The sequence below is a fragment of the Entelurus aequoreus genome, linkage group LG02, assembly GCF_033978785.1.
Source record: "Entelurus aequoreus isolate RoL-2023_Sb linkage group LG02, RoL_Eaeq_v1.1, whole genome shotgun sequence".
NCBI classification, from domain to species: Eukaryota; Metazoa; Chordata; class Actinopteri; order Syngnathiformes; family Syngnathidae; genus Entelurus; species Entelurus aequoreus.
In genome coordinates this window covers 75684218-75708654 of record NC_084732.1, presented here as the reverse complement: position 1 = coordinate 75708654, position 24437 = coordinate 75684218, and the positions used below count along the sequence as shown (strand labels likewise).

The 24437-nt window shown below is 39.3% G+C and overlaps 1 protein-coding gene across 4 annotated transcripts; it reads left to right on the top strand.

Moving 5' to 3' along the window:
- The first annotated feature begins 5753 nt into the window (after positions 1 to 5753).
- LOC133639284 (RNA-binding protein, mRNA-processing factor 2a) lies at positions 5754 to 22594 on the top strand. Of its 4 annotated transcripts, none has more exons than XM_062032504.1 (8): positions 5754 to 6300; positions 10107 to 10184; positions 13775 to 13813; positions 13972 to 14034; positions 14917 to 15067; positions 15428 to 15579; positions 17981 to 18053; positions 21563 to 22594. In XM_062032504.1, exons 1-7 carry the CDS (start codon positions 6244 to 6246, stop codon positions 18044 to 18046), a joined length of 606 nt encoding a protein of 201 aa, XP_061888488.1. In that variant the 5' UTR covers positions 5754 to 6243; the 3' UTR covers positions 18047 to 18053; positions 21563 to 22594. The 4 variants fall into 4 exon arrangements, with proteins under 4 accessions (XP_061888488.1, XP_061888505.1, XP_061888480.1 ...); XM_062032521.1 differs by having other exon boundaries at positions 5758 to 6300; positions 15428 to 15564; XM_062032496.1 differs by having other exon boundaries at positions 5763 to 6300; positions 15416 to 15579.
- Positions 22595 to 24437: the final 1843 nt, after the last annotated feature.

Sequence of the window (24437 nt, the reverse complement as noted above, 5' to 3'; positions counted from 1 at the left end):
TTGTCTTACATGGGTTTCCACCTTCCTAATATACTGTATTGTCCCAGACTAGTCAGGAAGGATAAACCAATAAAAAAGTATAATCAAACAAAAATGTCATGACCCCCCTGTTCTACCCCCAGTCAAAGACAGCTGTTGTTAACCACATGCTCTGTGTTGATCGCTGTGGTCTGGACCCCAGGATGCAGAGACAGCCGGCTAAGTGCAAGTACAAATCATTCGATTAGGGGAAACCAAACAGGGATGATGTTGTAGAGAAGGCAAAGGAAGCATAGGGAAAGCCTTGCACGTTTAGAAACAAAGCAAAAATGATCCAGCCTCGTCAGTAGGAGGCTTTCTGATTGGCAACCAATAACAGGTGGGTGCTGACTGCCAATCAGAGACAGGTGAGGGAGCCAGCGCTCAGAACAGAGGGGAGGTAGTGGCAAATGGAGGCAAACATGAAATGGAAATAGGAGTGCTGGACATAAAATGAAATAAAATACTAGAAACTAATATAACTGCCATGAGAGATCATGACATTAAAATGCTATAAACCAAGCCACTTTAGGTCAATAAGGGATGGGTATTGTTCACATTTGTGTTACAGATCACACTCCTGCCACCTCTCTGTCTGCTGTGCGCTCTGCTGAGCGGGACAAGCACACGGGCGTTCCCCTCTGGCTTCAGTCGCGCGTAAATCAGGAATCAACACACCTGCCGTTGATGAGAGACCTGCCTTCATAAGCCAGCGCATCCTGAGGTCCAGTGCCAGAACGTAGCTACTCGTACCAGTACAGTAAGCCCATTACGTCTCCAGCTTCTTTGCATGTGCCTTATCGCTCTCTGTGTTCTTCCCCCGTTGTGCTCATTTTATCCTGTGTTGTGTCGTCATCCAGCTTCCCGTCTTCCTTCCCCGTTGTCGAGATGTGTGTCTCGTCTTCCCGGACCCCCTTTGGACTCTCTGCTGCCTCTCTGGATCTCAACCTCACGCCTGCCCTTTGACCACGCGCCTCACTCCAGCTCTTGACCTTCCGCCTGTCTTTGGACTTCCGACCCTGCCTTTCTTTCTTTGGACTTCCGCCTCGATTGCAACACGCACCCTCAACACCCTCTGGTAACAACTCACATATACCGTCCACACATAGTCACACTTCAGTCATTTGGATTACGCACACACCTCACGTACATTCTCGTCTGTCAATAAACACGCTGACAGCTAACAACGTCACTGTCTTCCTGCCGTCTCCTTCTCCAGCTGTACCGTTACAATTTCAACCAATAGAGTACCAATTCTCAGTACCTTGGAATCGATTACAGTACTCAACTGTACCATTTTTGGTACTTATGTGTGAGTTAAAAAATCTCATTTTTTATTGAAACATAAAAAAATGAGCTAATTACGGTAGTTGCTGTCCAGTTGGTATATCTTGTTTTATTGTAACATTTCTGAGTCTCATTTGTTTGATATTAAATTGCAGTTAAATTAGATGGCAATAGTATATAGTTTATGGTATGTATTTTTGTTTTTGTTGCGCTCTAAAAAGTGTTAATACTATAAGTATTGTACTTATTATGCACCGGCTGTTTGATTGTAACGTGCATCTTAGTTGTAGTTTTAATTAACAAATTTGGAGGTATTAAAATTGCCATGTAATGTCACCAATGCTAATCAGTAGCATGTCAATAGTGCATGTTTGGAAAAGTTGAGCCTTACTTTACTTAGGTTGGAATGTTTTTGAGTCAAGTACTTTGTTGGCATTAAAAATCGCAACATTACCTTGAGGTAGTTTGGCTTAGTCCACTCTCAATGCTGCTGGAGTGATCGCCAAGTGCCTAAGTGCGAAGTCGGCAGCCGAGCGTGACGTCACTTGCAACCCAGGTACTCCATAATGGCACCGTTGGATTTTACGTGAATCGATGTTCAGTAGGACCGGCGGGATTCGGTCGGTGCCAAAAAAGTATGGGATTCGGTACCCATCCCTAAGGTCAATATATGCTAAATTATCTGAACAAAATATTCACATTTTAGCTTTGTGTTATAGATGACAAAGCAAATTGGTGTAATATATGAATTAAATGAATTTCATCTTTACAATATGCAGAGGGTTAATCAACATTTTCAGGATTTTTTTTTCCCGTTAAGATACAGTACATCCCAAAACCTTATGTGAATCACATGATTAAGAGGCAATTTGATTTTCAATCATACAGAACCAGACACATGCACACATCTTTTGAGAGACTGAGTGGATCTGTCTGCACTGCAGTGGATATGCACTCCTCCACATTCAACAGACGACTTGCCTATTTTTAGAGAAGATGACTGTAGAGGGCTCGCGTCTTTATGTGGGACCCTTCTGCAGCCCCTCCTCGTCCTGCACGTCTGATTGTGTTTCTATACAAAGTCAGGAAGCTGTCTGGCCTTTGAGAGGTGCTTGTTGTGAGGAAACACACATGCATGCCGGGCACAAGTCCAGTAAGTCCTGGGACTCTGCACACTTCACTTTTAGGCCCTGCTCTCCATTCATTCTGTAAAACACATACCGACTGGCAGCATTGTTATCGTGCCAGTGTGACATACTGACATCTCAATCCGAATAATATTACATTATAAGCAATAAATGAAGGGTATGTATGAGAACGTAAACTAAAAATTAATTATTTTATAAGAATATTTAATCTTGACGTTGACACAAAATTGTAGCAAATAACGTTTTATTTATTTATTTTTTCTGCCCAGAATATAAAATATTAAATGCATAAAAATAATCTTTATTAATATTTGTTTATTTTCCATCCATCCATTTTTTCGGCTTGTCCCTCTCGGTCGCGGGTGTCGCTGGAGCCTAACCCAGCTGCATTCGAGCGGAAGGTTGGGTACACCCTGGTCAAATTCGCCATATATGTATTTTATAATTTTCATTTATTTAAATGTATTTTGATTTTGAGAACGGTTCATAATGTGTAATATGTGCAATGTTCATTGAGCAAAATTAATACTCGCTTCCATTTGGGTCCATTTTTTGCATTTGTTGTTGATTATTGTTGTTTACACCATAATAAACTTTCATAATCACACATAATAGAATAATACTTTTGTATTTTCTCATTATTAAATGGGCTACATACCCACATGCATCTAGAGAGAGAATATATTTGTATTATTCTGCTGTCTGATGTTATCATTGCCATTTTTTGCATTTGTTGTTGATTATTGTTGTTTACCCAATAATAAACTTTCATAATCACACATAATAGAATAATACTTTTATATTTTCTCGTTAAATGGGCTACATACTCACATGTATGTAGAGAGAGAGACTATATTTGTATTATTCTGCTGGGTCTGATGTTATCATTGCCATATTACTAATCATAGCTTAGTTTGCACATAGATAACAAGTTAGGTATTCATTTACTGTGAGTAAGTATCCACTGTGAGTGGCAAAAATGTTCTAAAAAATACATATATCATATGTGCCTCCTGTATATACAAGGGCGTGGAAGTGGGGGCGTGGAAGTGGGGATGTTTTACCAGGGCCCCCAAGCACAGGAGGGCCCTGAGGCTTTTGTTAAGTTTAAAGATTTTTTGCCATTTAAATATTAAATGCATATTTTTTAAAAGATATCATTTTTTTAATAATATGGTTGCTTGAATCAAATAAGGAAGTCTAAGACTATCAACATGCCCTATCAAAAATGCAAAATGGTTCTTCCCACTTGGATGGTGGCAAGTAATGTCATAGCAAGTGACGTCATAGCGTCATCAAAGCTCACCAACGTTTTGGAACAAGAATGAGGTAATAGAAGAAAAGGTAAAATTACAATAAATCTACAGTATCTGTGGCAGCATAGGAGAAAGTAAAAATAATAATGCATATATTAATTTCACTTATGCTACTCATTGCACATAACTGTAGAGCTTTCAAGGACCCTTAATTAAAGATAGAAACAGAGGCGTCATTAGTTTTTAAAGACAGAGATATTTACCTACTCTAATGATTTGTATAATCCGCAGATGATAATCATGCAGCTAATCTCTGAAGTAAAGGGAAACTTGACAGATTTATAATCATATTTAAGTGAAAAATGACACGTTTTTATGATTATTTAAATTCATATTCTGGCCACTTTGTATTGAATGTGTTTGCACTTTTGTTCTGTGTGAATAGGGGCGGTGACGTTGGGTTTAGGGTAGAATGGAGGGGACCTTTACGAGTCGTGTGTATAGGGGCCCAGAATTTGGTCCTATAAGCCCCTGCCTATTCATGTGTATACGTATGTTTGCGCCAAAAAATTGTGACAAAGATCATTAATAATGTATTAAAATAATAATTGTAAGTAAAATAAATTATTATAAAGATCAGGGGTACCCAAACTACAGCCCGTGGCCCGGATCCGGATCTGTATTTTACTGTATTTGACTATATTTGTATTGTCCAGGGTGTACCCCGCCTTCCACCCGAATGCAGCTGAGATAGGCTCCAGCACCCCCATCGACCCCAAAAAAGGGACAAGCGGTAGAAAATGGATGGATGGATGTATTGTGGGAGTAAATAAGTTTCAGTTTTTCCCCTAACCTTTTTGGATATGAAAAACCTCATCGGGTATGTATTAGAGATGTCCGATAATATCGGCCTGCCGATATTATCGGCCAATAAATGCTTTAAAATGTAATATCGGAAATTATCTGTATTGTTTTTTTTTATTATCGGTATTGGTTGTTTTGTTTTTTTGTTGTTGTTTTTTTAAATTAAATCAACATAAAAAACACAAGATACTCTTACACTTAGTGCACCAACCCAAAAAACCTCCCTCCCCCATTTACACTCATTCACACTCATTCACACAAAAGGTTTGTTTCTTTCTGTTATTAATATTCTGGTTCCTACATTATATATCAATATATATCAATACAGTCTGCAAGGGATACAGTCCGTAAGCACACATGATTGTGCGTGCTGCTGGTCCACTAATAGTACTAACTTTTAACAGTTAATTTTACTAATTTTCATTAATTACTAGTTTCTATGTAACTGTTTTTATATTGTTTTACTTTCTTTTTTATTCAAGAAAATGTTTTTAATTTATTTATCTTATTTTATTGTATAATTTTTTTTTAAAAAGGACCATACCTGGTTGTCCAAATTAGGCATAATAATGTGTTAATTCCATGACTGTATATGTCGGTATTGGTTGATATCGGTAATTAAGAGTTGGACAATATCGGAATATCGGATATCGGCAAAAAAAGCCATTATCGGACATCCCTAGTATGTATTGTTTTCCATGAATAAGCGCAGAATATTAATAACTGAAGGAAACAACCCTTTTGTGTGAATGAGTGTAAATGGGGAAGGGAGGGTTTTTGGGTTGGTGTACTAACTGTAAGTGTATCCTGTGTTTTTTTATGTTGATTTAATAAAAATAAAATTTCAAAAAATTTAAAAATAAGCTAAGCTTCTTCCTACTCCTTTTCGGACGTGCTGTGATGAAACAACTGGAAATATGTGATGAATGTTCGAAATAAACTGGAACTGAACTGAACTGAACTTAAATGCATTGTTTTTACTTAACTTACTTAAATGTGATTTCTTCTTGTTCTTTTTACTAATATAAGCAAAGGCGACCGTGAAAACACACTGAAAATACGTATAAAAACCATTTTGAGCACTTATACTAAAGGTTAGTGCGTACAGTACAATGACGTTGACTTACGCACTAACAACAAGTGTAAGTACGGAAGTGTGCGAATCGGGACTGCGAGTGTGCAGTGAGGCCGGGGGAGGGCCCGGGTCTTCCTGGCACAGCTGAGGCGGATCTCCAGCCTGATTACGTCCACATAATTGATGACCTAATTGAAGAGTGGGAGGAGGAGAAAAGTTAACTTGTTCCTCCTGCGCACACTTCCACAGCTGAGGGCATTGATGTGATCGCAGAGGCGTCCAGCGTTTTACTCGCACTTCTTTCCCCCATCTTCCACCCTCACACACGGAGCACAAATCCACTTTTTCACCTTAGCCGCGTTTCCTTTTTCTCTCTCACGCCCCCTTTTTTCCCTTCTTTTTTGGGGGAACATTTCCTCTTTCGAGGCACCAATTGTCTTCCGAAATATTAAAAGAGAACCCTGTCACCGCCTCACCTCGCCACCTCAAGTTGAACGGTCTCCACCGGACTGTCACCGCAGCCGCAGCCCACTTTGGGGGCACTCACACCCGGCTCGCAAGCACTCGGCGCCGCGGAAGAAACGGCATCTTCAACATGAGCCTCAAAGCGGACACGGAGCCCAGCAACAACAACGTCTCCATGGAGGAGGAGGTCAGCTTCACCCTTTTCATTAAATATTTTAATAAGGTTTCAACACTAATTTAAACAATTGTTGCTTTAGTGTCCATTTGTCCAAGGGTTCCATTTTGTTTTTTGTTGACCCTTGGAAATATACTGAAATTTAAACGTAATATTTTACAGTATGTTACTCAATTTCATTTGCCCTATATTATTAGCCTTGTTAATGTACAAAATATATCAAAAGTGGCCACAGCATTATTTTATTATGTTTGTGGGAAATAAACTCCTAATAGAAAAATGTTCCTATAGCCACACACTTGTTTTGAGTTGTCTATATTTTGCTGAGTACCAGCGTCCTCTACAGTGGACGTTTTTTCTTTTTCATTTGTAAGTTACAAAAAAAAGAGCAGTACACAAAACAATTGTTTTTGGGTTTTATAGAACGGGGGTGTTTGTGGGAAATAAACTCTAATAGAAAAAATGTTCCTATAGCCACTTTTTTTTTTGACTAGTCTATATGCTGCTGAGTACCAGCGTCCTCTACAGTGGACACTTTTTCTTTTTCATTTGTCAGTTACAAAAAAAAGTGCGGAATGCAAAACACAATTGTCCACTGCAGAGGATGCTGTTTTTTGTTTTTTGTTTTGTTTTGTTTTTTAGAACCGGGGGTGTACAATGTCTGGCCTATTAAGGCAATTTTTCAATGGCAAGCCTTTTTTTTATTTTCAAAAGTAGAGTTCATTATTGATGAGCTAAGTTAGAGAATAGAAATTTCCTATGGCACCCATGATAAAATGGCGATATATTCAGATGGCTAATATTTCGCATAAATTGGATTGGTTTTTTGCATCTTTATTGTACCGAAAGTGGCCCCAGCATTCCCTTTGTGCATCATTCTGTGGGAGAAAAATGTTTTTAGCTACATACTGCAATACAACTAATTTCATGATATCTATAGTTTTCATTAGAACATTGATTTTAGGAAATAATTGTTGGATTATTGACTAGTTTAGATTCATACAAACGGTGTCCTCTGCAGTGGACATTTTGTTTTGTCACGTCATTTGTCAGAGTTGGCATAAAAAGCACTGTTATTCAAAACACAAATGTCCACTGCAGAGTACACTGGTTCTTAAAGGGCTATATATAGAACAGGGGTGTGCAAAGTGCAGCCCAGGGGCCATTTTTGGACTTCAACCTTGTATTTAAAAAAATAAAATAAAAAATAAGTTAATTGTCGATGAGCTAAGTTAGATAATACACATTTCCTTTGCGACCCATAATAAAATGCCAATATGTTCAGATGGCTAATATTTCGCATACATAGGATTGGTTTTTAGCATCTTTATTGTACCAAAAGTGGCCCCAGCATTCCCTTTATGCTTCAGTCTGTGGGAGAAAAATAAACTAATATACAAAATATTCTTAGATACACATACTGTAATAAAACTAATTTCATGTTACCTATAGTTTTCATTAGAACATTGATTTGAGAAAATTGTTGGATTATTGACTAGTTTAGATTCATACAAACGGTGTCCTCTGCAGTGGACATTTTTGTTTTGGGTCCACATCATTCGTCAGAGTTGGCAAAATAGCACTGTTATTCAAAACACAAATGGCCACTGGTTCTTAGTGGGCTATATATAGAACAGGGGTGTGCAAAGTGCAGCCCAGGGGCCATTTTGGGACATCAACCCTTTATTTAAAAAAAGTTAATCATCGATGAGCTGTTAGATAATGCACATTTCCTATGCTACCCATAATAAAATGCCAACATGTTCAGATGGCCCCAGTGTTCCCTTTATGCTTCAGTCTGTGGGAGAAAAATAAACTAGTATAGAAAAATGTTCTTAGCTACACATACTGTAATAAAACTAATTTCATGATATCTATAGTTTTCATTGGAACATTGATTTTAGGAAATCTTTTTTGGATTATTGACTAGTTTAGATTCTGCAGTGGACATTTCGTTTTGGGTTCACATCATTTGTCAGAGTTGGCAAAATAGCGCTCGTATTCAAAACACAAATGTCCACTGCAGAGAATGCTGGTTCTTAGAGGCTATATATAGAATGGGGTGTGCAAAGTGCAGCCCATAGACCATTTTTGGACGTCAACCCTTTATTTAAAAAGTTAATTGATGAGCGAGGTTAGACCAATTTCATATTACACAAAGCCAATTTAGTTATTCTGTTCAGATAGCATATATTGACAAACAGTGCATCTTTAATGTACACAATGTATCCCTTTAGTTTTTCTGGATATGGGCCCGCCCTGGAAAAACATCCCTGGTATAGAATATTAAGAGCAACACATACAATAAAACAAAACTGTTTGCCCTTTTTCAACAATTTCCATCCCAAGATGCAGTCATTTGTTTTGAAAGACTTTTAAAACTTTTTTTTTTTAATGTTGACAAGTCTAAATATTTTTTTTCAAGTGTTGTCTTTTTCCAGCTGCCATAATTTGTCTTTGTGGCCAGCTAAGTTTTCCTGACGAATGACTCCTTAAGGAGACCCAGTGAGGGGGGTGTCCTGTGCCCTTTTGTTGCTCCTTTGTTCATTATCTCTATCAAAGTTTGTGTACTCGCTCGCCTCCTCGACTAATTTCCTCTCGGGCAAAGATCAGGAAGGGGGGACTATAAGCTGTTTTTGCAAATCTGTCCAAAAAAATTTAACTGTTTTTGTGGTTGAATATTGCATCACTCGCTATAGTAAGAAAAAAGCAGTATGGTATTTCCAGCTTTTCTGCCTTTTTTCTCCATGTTCAGGAAAAATGGCCTAGTGGCGGCAGTGTCGGGGCCGTTTGTCAGAGGAAGGAAATAGTGTCACGCTGTGCACTCTTGTCCAGCGCTGTTCCTCTGGCAGCCCCATTGTAGCCGCGGCCTCCTCGCCAGCTGAGAACTAATGGGCCCCGGTCTGCTCCGTTTGTTTCCACGGCCGCGCTGGGCTGCACACTGCGTCGGCCCTTATTGAGCGAGTCATGCACAACCATGGGTCCTCAGCAGGATCTTGTTTTTCTTTGCTCATTTTAGGGAGGATTTCTTTACTGTTAATGGATGACCTGCTTTTCAACATTTTCCAACCTTGAGGTCAGGACGTACCTAATTAGAGGGGACCTACAAAGTGATATTTTGCCAGCAATAGAATCACTATAGGGCAATGCAATAATGGATTTATAATGTCCATCGTACGTCACGTAACTAAAGTCTTGTATTGTAAAATGGCGCAATGAGCAGTGAAGCACAATGTTTAAAAACACCAGAGTAAAATGTTTTCATTTTCGAATTCAGTGTTGATTGAATCATATAAAAAAGTCATGCAGTATGATTTTTGTGTTGCTAGTGTAACAATAGTGTTACATGCCCCTCCCTAAGTGATATCGCTCGCACATGGATGATCGTGTGGGCCCTGTTTTGCGTGAAGTGCATGTAAAATTGTACCGCAAACTTATTCCTAGACCCTTCCTGTTCCGTCACTGATAGGATATAATTACACATTTCCCTGGAGATTCTCATGCATTAAATACATGTCTTTATTAAAGTGTGAAAACAAATAATGGAGGGTGGGGGGAGTGCATGCAAACACAATTCTGCTTAGGGCCCCATTTTAGCCATGGGTGGCCCTGGTTATCACCATTTGTCCCACATAGTACCAAGAGGTCACCAAATTACAATGGCTGTGAGAAAAATAAAATGTTGTGCTTATTCTAATGAGTAATCCAAAATAAAGTTGAGGTTTTATTCAGCTAGTAAACGAAGATGTCACTAGTGAATATTAGATCGACACATTATGTACAAAACAAAGCTTGAAGGTGTAAACTGTTCATTTCAGGTACGGACGTTGTTCGTCAGTGGCCTACCAGTCGATATCAAACCACGGGAGCTGTACCTTCTCTTCAGGCCATTTAAGGTATAGTATGTTACAGCACTCATAAGGGGAAATGTTTGTGCACTAAAACATTTTCTTGTTTAATTTCAGCATCAGGTCTACCACAAATAATGGATAAAGCCTCTTTTGAACATTGTAGCTGAAATCAAACAATCTCCCTGTTAATGAGTCTGAATATTTGCATATATGGAAATGAGGCCACATCATTGTTCGTCCAGGGCTGCGGACTCTACGGTTCATAAACACCCCTCCCACTCGTGTCCTAACTAACCAAATTGGAAGTGGTATTGCTCGCACATGGATGATCGTGTGGAATGTGTAAATGAGTAGCCCTCGCCACTGTCCACCCAACCCCGTGTGTGTGACCCAACTTCCCCATCGTTTTTCTTCCTGAAGTGAGCGTTCAAACATTGTAAAAAAACTTAAATGGTTTTTGTTACCCGTGCTGACACTGTTGCTGTGCGCTCGCTGCCTGGTAGGAACGTTTTGTGCGGGGTGCTTTAAGCACCTATTCAGGTTTCTTGCCTTTTCTTCACGTTTGCACACCGCAGCCTCAGGTGTAAAATTAACACTATCAACACAAAACATAACTGATCTAATAAAAGCACAGAATCGGAACTAATGGAAACCTGTCATGTGGAGCAAGATGAAATAGTTATAAGTGCCAGCACCTTGATAAAGGTGAGAAACACTTATAGAACTCAATAAAAAAACTTTTAGCAACATATGTAGGCGGTATCAACTTCACTTTCTACTCATTGGCCCAAAAAGTCTTCAATAACAGTAAAGGTAATATGAAATGGGCTGTTTGCAACTTGATCAATGTTACCTTTTTTAAGCAAACAAGACCACTTGCTGGCTTATGTTACCTGTAGGGGTTTAATGGAACATATTTTTAATGTCTATTTTTCTCAATTACTTATCCATCCATCCATTTTCTACCGCTTTTATATCGAAATAAATTGCTTTCAACTTGTCATCGTTGTCTGGTATACATGTAGGGAGTGTGTACATTCACAAAAGCAGTCTGAAAAAAGCAACAATTTGCAGTCATGTTAATAGCTAATTTTTGCTATTGGCTAACACACAAAGCTCATACAGGTGTCAAGTGCAGGCATAGTTAATGTCAGGAGCTGAAAGCCATTAGAGGGTGGGATATAATGCTTAAAATACATTAATTTAGCGCCCTTGAATATTCATGTAAATGTTGCAAACAGCCCATTTTCAAATATCCATTTAATTTGTATGTCACATCCAAATGTATTTTGTGGCATAGCCCAGGGATCAATACTGGGACCAAATTTGTTAAATATCCATGTAAACGACATCTGAAGTCACAAAGGACTTAAAGTTAGAATTTGCAGATACAACAGCATTTTGTAAGGAAAGATCACACACAAGCTAATGCAAATAGGAGAGAAGGGGACTACAAAAGTATGCTTCATTCACTAACCGTGGTACAGAAGGTCAGCTAGAGCAGTGAGAAGCAAACTTTTTTCACCAAGTACCACCTCAGGAAAAACTTGGCTCTCAAAGTATCACCATCATGACCAACATTAAAATACAGTAGCGTAGTAGGCCTAAGTATTCATTAAAACAAGGCAAAGGTTTTTATTTAACAAATATTTTATATTTTTGGCCTTTAACATTAGTTTGTAAAGTAACGTGTTTGAATATAGGAAAATAAACACTGTACTTTAATCAAGTGATTTTTTTAACGTACCACAGTTCAAGAATCACTGAGCTAGCGTAATGTATACCAGAACATCCAAATCCTTAATTCAAATTTCAATGATTTGGTGCATTTGCAAACACCTAAAATTATGTACGAAGCAAACTATAACCTGCTATCCAACAGTGTGTACGACTATTAACAAAGGAGAAATATAACCTTAGGGTGGCATGGCTCAGTTGGTAAAACCGCTATGCCAGCAACATGAGGGTTCCAGGTTCAGTTCCAGCTTCTGCCATCCTAGTCCCTGTCGTTTTTGGGCAAGACAGTTTACCCACCTGCTTCCAGTGCCACCCACACTTGTTTAAATGTAGTGTAAAGATGTAGATAATGGGTATCACTATGTAAAGCGCTGTGTCTCTATAGGACAAGGGCTATAGATATAATTCACTTCACCCTGGAGAAAAATGTACGTGTATGCAACACTAAACCTTTCAGTGTATCATCCGTATGTGGAATGGATTAAGCAGTGAAGTCAAAATACTAAAATGATTCAGTTAAGGAAACTGTTCAAACTCAGTTTATCAAGATTGTTTTCCTGGTACTTCTACGTTTTTCATAGGTTACCATGTATTCAATCCTTTTTAATCATGTGAATCAGAATTTAGTTATTTAATTTATTACAAATTATTACTTCATTATTTAATTTATTACAAATTGAGCACAGGAAGTAAACAAATGTGTAAAAAAAAATATATATATATATATTGCCGGGAAAGGGGTATGATTAAATAAACTCAGCTTTTTTCTTTTCGGACATGTCATGATAAACTGGAAGTGTTATGTATTATATTGTAAATCAATACATGTTCGAAATAAATGATAGCTAAACAACTCACTGTAAAATGGTAGATATTTAAGTATATTAAACAGATTGCTTTTTATTTATATGGGGCGAAATTTGTTTTCATCTGAACTTACTAATACATTTGGTCCGTTATCTGGTAGATCCCTAAATCTAAAAGTATCACATGATTTTTTTTTTCTTTCTACATTTAAAACACTTCCTTGGATGAACAATGTGGCCTCATTTCCATATGCAAATATTCAGACTCTTTAACAGGCAGATTGTTTGATTCCAGCTATATTTAAAACCAATGGTGGTTCTCTGGTCAACAATTTTGCATAGATTGTTTTACAAACTATCTTCAAACTGCTTTCTGGCCGTCCTTTCAAGATTCTTGGTTTTGGGGGCCGTCTTATGTTTTGCTCCACTTCAACTGTTCTCCCCATCATCCATGTTGTAGTTTTTGGTTTTCCATATCAAGTCGACTGACAGATAAGTTAACTGTACGCTCCTTTGTTTTAGAAATGGCAACAACGTAGGATGCATGTGCACGTACGAGCCAGTCTGCTCCACAAGAGGATAGAGAAAAAGAATAAACTTATTGACTACAGTGACAGACTCGCAAAAAGCTCTTGGTTAAAATTTTACCTTATGGAGATATCCGTTGACGTCTCTAATGGGGAAAAACGTCACAAGTTGAGCAAATTCCAAACAGCTCGTTTGAAGGAAGTATGAAGGAAGACAAGATTGTTTTATAAATATCTCTGGCATGCCTCTATGGTTTCATTTAAAATATTGGACTTATGTAGATCCCAAATACACAAACCGGTACCAATGCCTAAGAAAGGTTGGTTTTGTATAAGTCCCCTTTAAGACCCTGCATCATTTACGGCACACAGTAGTTTGTGGGTGGGGAAAATGTTTGACTTAATTTTAGTGTAACAAATGCAGCAGGAGCCATGCTGGCTGCCGACTGATCTCCAGCTGATGGCTCACCGAAGCAGGTCTCTCTTCCTTTGGCGAGAAGCGTTCATGCCTGACTTCCTGCATGTGACTCCACGGTATATAATTGGCTGTCTTTCTTCTCCGCAGGGTTATGAAGGGTCACTGATTAAGTTAACATCAAAACAGGTGAGATCTTCCGTCCACGCAAGGAACTGTTGATGCTAAAACAGACTTTCTTCATCGTAATGCCATTGTAGTTTCATATCATTTTCACTGCTTATTTCACACTTTTTTTCTTTCTCCGAGATGTGTGGTTGACTGTCGGTTTTTCCGTTGTCTTCCAGCCTGTTGGGTTTGTAACCTTTGACAGCCGGTCTGGAGCTGAGGCTGCAAAAAATGCTCTAAATGTAAGCACATTTCTGATTAATGCGCACACGTTTTGCTATCCCTTTATTTGTACTCTAACAAACATTGGGAGTGTTTGTTTTCTGGGCGGGAAAAAAATCCTCTACCGTCAATTACCAAGTCAACTCTTTCTGTCTTCTCATAATTCAATGGCAGGGACTTTTTTGGAAAAAGACGACAATCCTGTAGCATTACGGTAGTTTACTTTGACCTTGATACACATCCATTTTTTTAGTCTGGTGTAGCTTTCCTCATTTTGCATATCACTGCTTTACTATGAGACTTGTGCTAAAGCCACGTTTTAGTGTTTTTTGGACACATCTCCAGTAGTGTAACCCTATTTTTTTCCACCAGTAGGCCTAACACACTCTTATAGCCTAGACTTCCTTATGAGCATCACTTCTGTAGACACACCAGCAGCACACACAAATACACAGACTCCAAAATACTTCTCACTTGCATGTGGGCACAGCGCTTAGGGCACAAGAACACAAGCAGTGTAAAACCACTCCAAAAAAAATGCTACTAAAGTCTTGTCATCGGCCCTTTTCCTCGTCTCGCTCTCCTCCTGGCTTGTTGCGGTAGGATAAAGTCCTTCGATCATATGAGCTCACAATTTCATTGAGGAAGAAGAGATGAAGCCATGTTGAAATACTTGAGATATACATCCTTCCCCCCCTTAAACTGTTTTGCTGGAATGGAGGCAGTCGAGAGGAAGTGGGTGTATTCTTCCAATCCACAGGACAGACGGGCTCAAAGGGTACATCCTGAGTATTGAAACATGGCTGTAGGAAAGGACACGGTACAAGACTAAGAAGTACAGCCCCTTAAACTTAGCCCACCTCCTTTACCATCCAATGTCCTCCCCTCCGTCTCTCCCTCAGGGCATCCGTTTTGACCCCGAAAGCCCACAGACCCTGCGCTTAGAGTTTGCTAAAGCCAACACGAAGATGGCAAAGAGTAAGCTGATGGCCACACCGAACCCCACAAATATCCACCCCGCTCTAGGAGCACACTTCATTGCACGGGACCCATGTAAGTTGTACGGCTGCACCACTCTAGGCTCTCTCATTCACTCTCACTTGGGCAGTGCCGAACAAATCAGTCTTGTATGTTCTGGATTTACTGACTGAGGTCAAAGTGTATCTAACAAAAATCTAACCCACCCCGCACATGCATGCATCATCTCGATTCTTTAGCTGCTTTGCTTCCTTCCAGGGGGGAATTAACTTTGTGTTGACACATGTACATGATGGGGGTTATGCATTTGGTCAAATGGGTTTACATGAAGTACTCAACAAGATTACTTATTGAAAGTGCAAACATCAATATTCAAGAATAGAACTTGGTCAGCTTTCTTTCCACATGCCCTATAATTCCCAGATGACCTGACAGGGGCGGCACTGATCCCGGCCTCCCCGGATGCTTGGACCCCTTACCCGCTCTACACAACCGAGTTGACCCCCGGCCTTCCTCATGCGGCCTTCACGTATCCGGCGGCTGCAGCCGCTGCCGCCGCCCTCCACGCCCAGGTGAGGGACCAACCGGTGTGTCTCTTTCCTATCTTACATGTTTCCTTTTTCCTACATTTACTGTATGTTTGCTTGTTTTCCTAATTGGCGAACATACATTATAAAACCACAGCTGTTTTTTTAATGATCTGAGGTCTTAGATTTAAAATAATAAAAAATCTAAGCTTTTTCTCTTTTGGACGGTGACTAAGTTTATGTGCACACAATATTTCTGTAATAACCGGAATACTACAAACTAGGTAGATAGCCACAATTGACATGGGTCAATTCAGAGACCACCAATGGCAGAAAAACATAAGTAATTGAGACTCAAATAAAAATGTCTTGACTCATGGCTCGCTCCTCCAAACCCTATTACGCCCTGAGATCGGTAGGTCGTGAGTCATACCAAAGACTATAAAAACGGGACCCATTACCTCCCTGCTTGGCACTCAGCATCAAGGGTTGGAATTGGGATTTAATCACTAAAATGATTCCAGAGTGCGGCCACCGCTGCTGCTCACTGCTCCCCTCACCTCCCAGGGGGTGGAACAAGGGATGGGTCAAATGCAGAGGGTAATTTCACCACACCTAGTGTGTGTGTGACTATCAGTGGTACTTTAACTTTAACTATACCAACTAGACATTGTTTTCCTCCAATTTAGTATTACTTGCAAAAAAGAAAATTAGATTAAGCTCCAGAACACTCTTTAATTGCCATTGTTCCCTTGTGAAGATGGGAGCAAAATGCCTTATAGAATCCCGGTTTAAGCCCTTAATATTCATTAAACATCTTAAATGCAATTACATTTTAAAAATGTAAAAAATTCACTAATCAATAAATGATGAAATAAATATGTCTAGCCTTTTTCCTGGTCGACAGGTTAGCACTAAATGAAATCAAGCTTTATTCATTAAGCACTTTTCGTACATAAAATAAATGAATGGTGCTTTACAAACAATGCCCCGATGACCCACTTCACCCCATCACCAGACATGCTCAAACGCACACAAATTAATGCATGACTGAGTACAGAGGAGTCAGGTGAGGGAACACAATCACAGAGCTTCTACACCAGTAGGTCACCAGATCACGGCCACCACAAAGCAACCCCCTGCAAACAAGCAATACAATCCATCGGTAGTGGGCCCACCTATCTCCCTCTAAAGCTGCGAGTGGGGGTATACTTACCGCTAGGTCATGTTATCTAATCCATGTCAACATTATGATGTACAATAATTAATTTGGGTTTGCCTCGCAAATAATCACATAACATATTTATAAATTGCTGACTTATGGTGATTAAGTTTTCTGCAGGAAAATCTATTTCATAGGAAAAAAAAGACAAAATCCAAATTTGCAAGAATCCACTCTGTCCCGAAAACTTGCATCCACAAGCAATTAGAATATTTCGTGTTGGTGACTTCATGAAATCAAAACTCATAAATTCCACCAAAAATTAGACCTTGAGAATTAAATGCTTGCCCTTGGTTCATTTTGTATTTGACCATAGTTCTATACGAACTTGCAGATTGTGCTGATTTAGTTTTTTGTGGCTAATCAATTTGGTATCCACAAGGGCACAGTAAAAAAAAATAAAGTGCTTACATTTTGTAAGCTATTATCTTCCAGTTATTTAAAGTAGTTTCCATTTATTCAATACCCAAAAAACTACTGTAATCTGGGCAGTGAGTTTCACAATACCTATTTAATATTCTGGTGGTGAGCAATTTCAAATGACATATTTACATGAGCCTATATTCGGATTGAAAGTCCTATGCCAGGGGTCAAAAGATTACTACCTATATACGGAATTAACAATCGGTCTAAAGTTTAAATATAGGAATATTGTGTGCATAGAATCCTAGTGAATAGCCACCTATACCTGGTGCACTCTGTAGTCCAGTTTCAAAATGACTTGGTGCAAAAAAAACACAAACTTTCTGAATTGCAAGGCGAGCTTTGTGAATTCTTTTAAAAACGTTAGTCATGGGCAGACTTTAGGGAACAATGGCCATAGGAAATATCTCATTAGGTCATTTCGAGTTCATTGTTATCTTGTAAGAGCACAAGAATGCTACATCACAAAGCACTTTGACATAGGCCTTTTTGCCTGGGACCTGTGGCACAGGAATGCAAAGTATTTGCTCGGAGAAATACTCCTGGCCTGATGTTGCCAAAAACTGTGCTGGGCGGGGACGGGCTTTTTAATTAGAATCTGAAATGCTGATAACATTTTGGCTACATTAAGTTGTCTGGCTATGTCATGGCTTCTGCCTTTTTTTTTGTGGAAGGTGGCCTCATTCTGTCATGGGTTTGGAAACTCGTACATTGTTGCAGAAGTTCAAAAGTAGATGTAAATAATGGAGAAAATCCCCAGAACTAAGTGTTTAAGCTCTGAAACCTCATTTTGGTCATGACTGTTTGTTTCTTTAGATGCGCTGGTACCCTACTCCTTCTGAGACTTCCCAGCCCGGATGGAAGTCCCGGCAGTTTTGTTAGATATTAAGTGAGTAATCTTTAATCCAATGAGTGTTTAGATCATCCACCTCCCGCTCAATGCTACCTTGATCTTGTGAAAATTTAAACTTTATATAACATTGCAATGTTTACCTGCAAAAATGTCAACACAAATCAAAATGAGGGCGACTATTTGCAGAACTTTGGAGAATTTGGTTCTCTACCGTTTCACATTCTTATTTATTTTGTACATAAGCTTGGTCTCTCTCAAAATGTTTTCCCACAAGTCCAGTCTTATATTTAAGACTTAAAAATGATGCCTTTCTGGCCAATTGACCCAGGGTTCAGTAGATGCCATCAAGTAAGAACAAAAGGTAGGCTGTCAAAGACAGTTTAAGACACTAGCTAGAAATAATTAAGACTATTGGACGTTAAACTGAAATTTCAGGATGAAGATTAAACTTTCATAGGTGATCTTGATTTGAACTTTTCTAAACTTTTAAAGGCCTACTGAAATTAAATGTTTTTATTTAAACGGGAATAGCAGATCCATTCTGTGTGTCATACTCGATAATTTCACGATATTGCCATATTTTTGCTGAAAGGATTTAGTAGAGAACATCGACGAAAGTTCGCAACTTTTGGTCGCTGATAAAAAAAAAAGCCTTGCCTGTACCGGAAGTAGCGTGACGTCACAGGTTGAAAGGCTCCTCACATTTCCCCATTGTTTACACCAGCAGCGAGAGCGATTCGGACCGAGAAAGCGATGATTACCCCATTAATTTGAGCCAGGTTGAAAGATTCGTGGATGAGGAACGTGAGAGTGAAGGACTAGAGTGCAGTGCAGGACGCATCTTTTTTCGCTCTGACCGTAACTTAGGTACGAGCTGGCTCATTGGATTCCACACTCTCTCCTTTTTCTATTGTGGATCACGGATTTGTATTTTAAACCACCTCGGATACTATATCCTCTTGAAAATGAGTCGAGAACGCGAAATGGACATTCAGTGCCTTTTATCTCCACGACAATACATCGGCGAAGCACTTTAGTTACGGAACTAACGTGATAGCATCGGGCTTAACTGCAGATAGAAACAAAATAAATAAACTCCTGACTGGAAGGATAGACAGAAAATCAACAATACTATTAAACCATGGACATGTAAATACACGGTTAATGCTTTCCAGCCTGGCGAAGCTTAACAATGCTGTTGCTAACGACGCCATTGAAGCTAACTTAGCAACGGGACCTCACAGAGCTATGCTAAAAACATTAGCTATCCACCTACGCCAGCCAGCCCTCATCTGCTCAACACCACCCGTGCTCACCTGCGTTCCAGCGATCGACGGAGCGACGAAGGACTTCACCCGATCATCCATGCGGTCGGCGGCTAGCGTCGGATAGCACGTCTGCTATCCAAGTCAAAGTCCTCCTGGTTGTGTTGCTGCAGCCAGCCGCTAATACACCAATCCCACCTACAACTTTCTTCTTTGCAGTCTTCATTGTTCATTAAACAAATTGCAAAAGATTCACCAACACAGATGTCCAGAATACTGTGGAATTTTGCGATGAAAACCAAACTTTTTGTATTGGATACAATGTGTCCGAGTACTTCCGTTTCAACGATTGACGTCACGCGCATACGTCATCATACATAGACGTTTTCAACCGGAAGTTTAGCGGGAAATTTAAAATTGCACTTTATAAGTTAACCCGGCCGTATTGGCATGTGTTGCAATGTTAAGATTTCATCATTGCTATATAAACTATCAGACTGCGTGGTCGGTAGTAGTGGGTTTCAGTAGGCCATTAAATGTAGATGTTCAATGTTCCACTAATTTGCTGTCATAGCAGGCGACTGGATTTTTACAGAAAAGACCGTTTTTTTTGTCATCCGTTGAAACCTGCTGATACCATGAGCTCATAGGCCACCTCTGAGAACATCCTATTTAAAACCTTAACAATGGCAAGGTACTGTATCAATTGTTGGGTGTCTTCTTGGTCTCATGTCACCAGCATGATGGACACGACTGTTTAAATTAGGTGTCAAATTATCACATTAATTACGATTAATCATATTTAGCTAGTTTTTAATCACATTAATCTAATTCTTTAATCTCCAACTTTACTGTTTACTCCACTTGCTTATGCCTGCAAGTTTTCCTAAAGTTTGAGATCGCCGTAGTTGCCACTTTTTGACAGCGCCTAATCAGTAATCACTGAACTTGACAAAAGTGAGGCCATAGGATTTCCGCGTTCACACAACCGCAGACGGAATCACAGAAATGGCCAATAAAACGGACTCCGCTGTTAAACGCAAAATAACAGGGAAGTCAGTATAAATGTGAGTGAAATGTCATTGAGATTGAACACTTGTTTGGGGAAAATGTGTCCGGTACCGGTCACTTATCCCTGAAACACTCAACCGCCCCGCCCTAAACAATGTCTGCTCAAGACGGCCACTTGAAACCACTAAACCAGAAAGCTAAAGCTAGCAAGAACAATTCATACACTCACAATACATCTCATCTGCTTGTGTTGTGGTGAACGACATCGATGTAACGAATCAATGTACAAATCGGACAGTAGTCACAACTTGAGGGTTTCTCTCTTTTTTTTTTTTAACAGCCTCAAGTAGTCTCCTTACTGGAGACGGCGTGGCGCTGTTGAGTGGCCGTGCCAGCAACCTGAGGGTTCCTGGTTCGATCCCCAGCTTCTACCAACCTCGTCATATCTGTTGTCTTTGAGCAACACCTTGCGCCTGATGGGTCGTGGTTAGCACCTTGCAAGGCAGCTCCCGCCATCAGTGTGTGAATGGGTGAATGTGGAAATAGTGTCAAAGCGCTTTGAGTACCTTGAAGGTAGAAAAGCGCTATACAAGTATAACCCATTTACCATTCACTCAAGCTCAGAACAGCACCCCCACCCCTTCACAAAAAAAGCGCTGTGCAAAACATGTTTTAACAAAAAGGTTTCATAAAGCACCCTACACTAGCATAATGTACTTAAAACACTTGATACCTTTACACAATTGTTATGGTTTGACTTAAAATGGTCCCCGACTTAAACAAGTTGAAAAACGTATTCAGGTGTTACCATTTAGTGGTCAATTGTACGGAATATGTACTTCACTGTGCAACCTACTAAGTCTCAATCAATCGATCAAGGTCACAATTATCCAGGGATGTATTGTACCAAAAAAAAGGCATTCGCATTTAACATTTTAATAAATGATATTGACACAAACACACTATGGTGGTGAAGTGTAAAAGATACATGTAATTCCAAATTAAAACAGGAAAAACTTATTTTTTTTTATATTGCTACTGTTATTTTACATGTTTATTCTTTATTAAATTATATTTAAAGTTGCGTTTTGGTGCTATGGTTTTCAAATTAATGAATAATCGTATCATGATTTCATTGTCAATCAAAATGATCGTGATTATTTTTGCCATAATCGTCCAGCTATACAAATATTGTAAAATCAATTTCTTATCAGTGTGTTTGAATGTTTTATTTGTCATTGGAATAACAATGTTCCTTGTTCTCTGCAGGTCTCTGGAAACCACACTTTTGTCCAGTTAAAGTGAGGTTTGCCAAGCTCTTTGTTAATTTAATCAGGTTTATTTAATGGACAAATGTGCATTAGGAACAGTATTTATGTCTTCCCAATTGTGTCTGGGGGGAGTTAAACCATCTTGCTGTCGACAATCACCCATCGTGGTACCATCTCAGCACTCGATAAACTCGTGTTAGGCCCTTCAAAGCTCCTTGGACCGTCGTTGCTGAGGAAAACCAACACCTTGAAGTCCTTGTACAGCTATAGTCTGTGGCCGCGTAAGGTTTAGATGTGTGATGTTGCATGTTCAAGTCTTTCTGGCATGAATTTAGAACAGAAGTCTGTGTATCCTGTTTTTCCCTAGTACTTGTGTTGCCTCTTTACCTTTTTGGTCAAGACGGCGAAATGTTTTTTTTTTTTTTTGTTTGTTTTTTCTTCTTGTAGCGCCTTGGTCTTACCTTCTGTCAAAGCTTGGTTGTTCAGTCGATGGCTTATCTCGCATGGACCTTGTGAATGTGTCCCCATGTTCATGACAATCCCTACGCTCATATCAATGTTTGAGCAAAATAAAGTACTTTATTTAGTATTTTTGTACTTATTTTTTTTTTTGCGTAATGTGTATTTGTCTTTGTGCAACTAAATGAACATGTATAAGTTGGATGTTTAGTCGTGTCTCATATTTTGGTGTTAAGTTTTGATCCTATAATCCTGTTTAAATAGTTTTAGAGGAAGAAAAGTGCAATTTGTTTAAATGGGAAGTAGGTGTCAAAAAAAAAAAAAAAAAAATCAGAACGTGGCGTGTGCCATTCTGCTAAAAATGATTGCTGTAGAACGATCTTTCAGAATGTGAAACTGGACTACAAACAAAGGGTTGCTTTTGGGGGGCCATTTTGAAATGGAAGCAGGATTTGAGTGATGGAGGAATTTAATTTGTGGTTTAGAAACAAGTTTGTCTTTGTATCTGCTGTGCATAAGATGTAAAAACAAAAGTCCCATCTTATGAATAAAAAAAAAAAAAGTGATTGCATTTTTCTTGTGGTTTTCTTCTCCGGTTGAAAGTTAGCAAAATCTTCTTTTTAAATGCACACTAACGAAGAAATGGAGTCTATGTTCGGCAGATGTTCACGTCAATAGTGCATCCCAACTATTCATTTGTAATGCATGGATGCATTAGTGTCTCTCTGCATCATGTGTAGAGTTGACCTCCACACTTCTGGGGCCGTACTTATCAAGCTTCTTAGAATTACTCCTAAGAAGTCTGCTAAGAGTTGACTTAAGAGTAAATAAATTCTTCGCTGAAAGCTGCACTTAAAGGTTAGTTATCAAGCGTCTAACTCACACTTTCAGCGAAGTGTAGGACTGAATCTTAAGTGTCACACTCAGAGCTGAATTACGACATTACTATGTGCCGTAAACGGAATTTTAGGTGACGTCATTTCTGTCCATAGAAATGACCAATCACGGAAGGGAATCCCTTGTCTAAGAATAAAGAAATATCTTAGAATTATTTAAGTGGACAATGGGAGTGTATATTTTGACAAACTACAAAATAATACAAAAACAATATTGGCAATTAATCAAAAATAAATGTTTCCTTTTTGTTGCACCTTTCCTGCTTCCTGCTCCCAGACCGTAACAAAGAGGCAGGGGAGACACTTCTCCAGGATGTATGCTCGGGGCAACACCCTTCACTTTACCCGGCAGTGGGTCTCCACAGCGGACGACTTTAGAGTGAATGATGAGTCCGGCGATTAGTTGCAAATCTTGCTTTATTGATTGCTTGCACACAGCCAATCCAACACAAAACAAACTAGTCCCCGCTCGCACTCACAATACCGCTCCCTCTCTTCTCTCGCCCACACACTCACTGACGTCACTCACCTCACATGCTGTAACCTAGCGTATGTGTGTGCCACACACATACGCTACTCTCATAACATTTTCTTTCCAATTCATTAATTAAGCAACTAATTTGAAACTGGTGTGGGTGGCTCTATATATACTAGTCCACTGCAGCCACATGCAGAAATCAACAAGGAATCGAAAATTATTAAATCTGTGACAAAAATAATACCTGCTCTGTCTAAACGATACCGTTTGATCAGCTGCTCGTCATCAAACAAAGATGAACGTTCGCGCACGTCTCTCGCCTCAGTGCCATCCCCTGCTGGCAACTCCTAACCACTTAAGACACCTCTGAAGGTCTCTTAAATATCGTGGAGAGTAGGAGTGATTCTTAGACTTAAGAACGTTGATAAAAAGCTTTTATTCTTAAGTTTGAGAGTAGGACTAAATTTCGCAAATTTTCAGGACTTAAGTGTAAAATGGCACTCTAAGAAGCTTGATAAGTACGGCCCCTGGTCTCCTAGGCTGGTGAGGAAGGCACTGTTCAACCAACCATGAATGATCCTCGAGAGACTGTGGACCGTTCTCAATGTGGCAGCTGCCTGTAATTGTCGTGCCCAACTATAAACATTTCCTAACTGTGCCCATGTAACGTATACAGGCGGGACACTCAAGCCACATTCAACATATAATACTGGCCACAAAATTAGCTACACTTGCACAATCTATGAAGGCGGAGGGTTACATTAGGGGTGAGCAGTATTAGGTATTGATCTGATACCAGGTATATCTGTATTGCTGAATTTTTTTTTACAATCAGTGTGATTTTTTTTTTATACCTTAAGATTCTAGGCCAATTTTATCAAATGCATTTGTGTACAATTGGCATTTAATGCTGTCATGATGCATTGTTTTAAATCAGATTAATCACACTTTTAAATTTTGGTCATGTTTAATCACAAGTTATTAAATTTACGTAATTTTGGACACAATGCAATTTTGTGTTTAATGAGTGCACTACATTT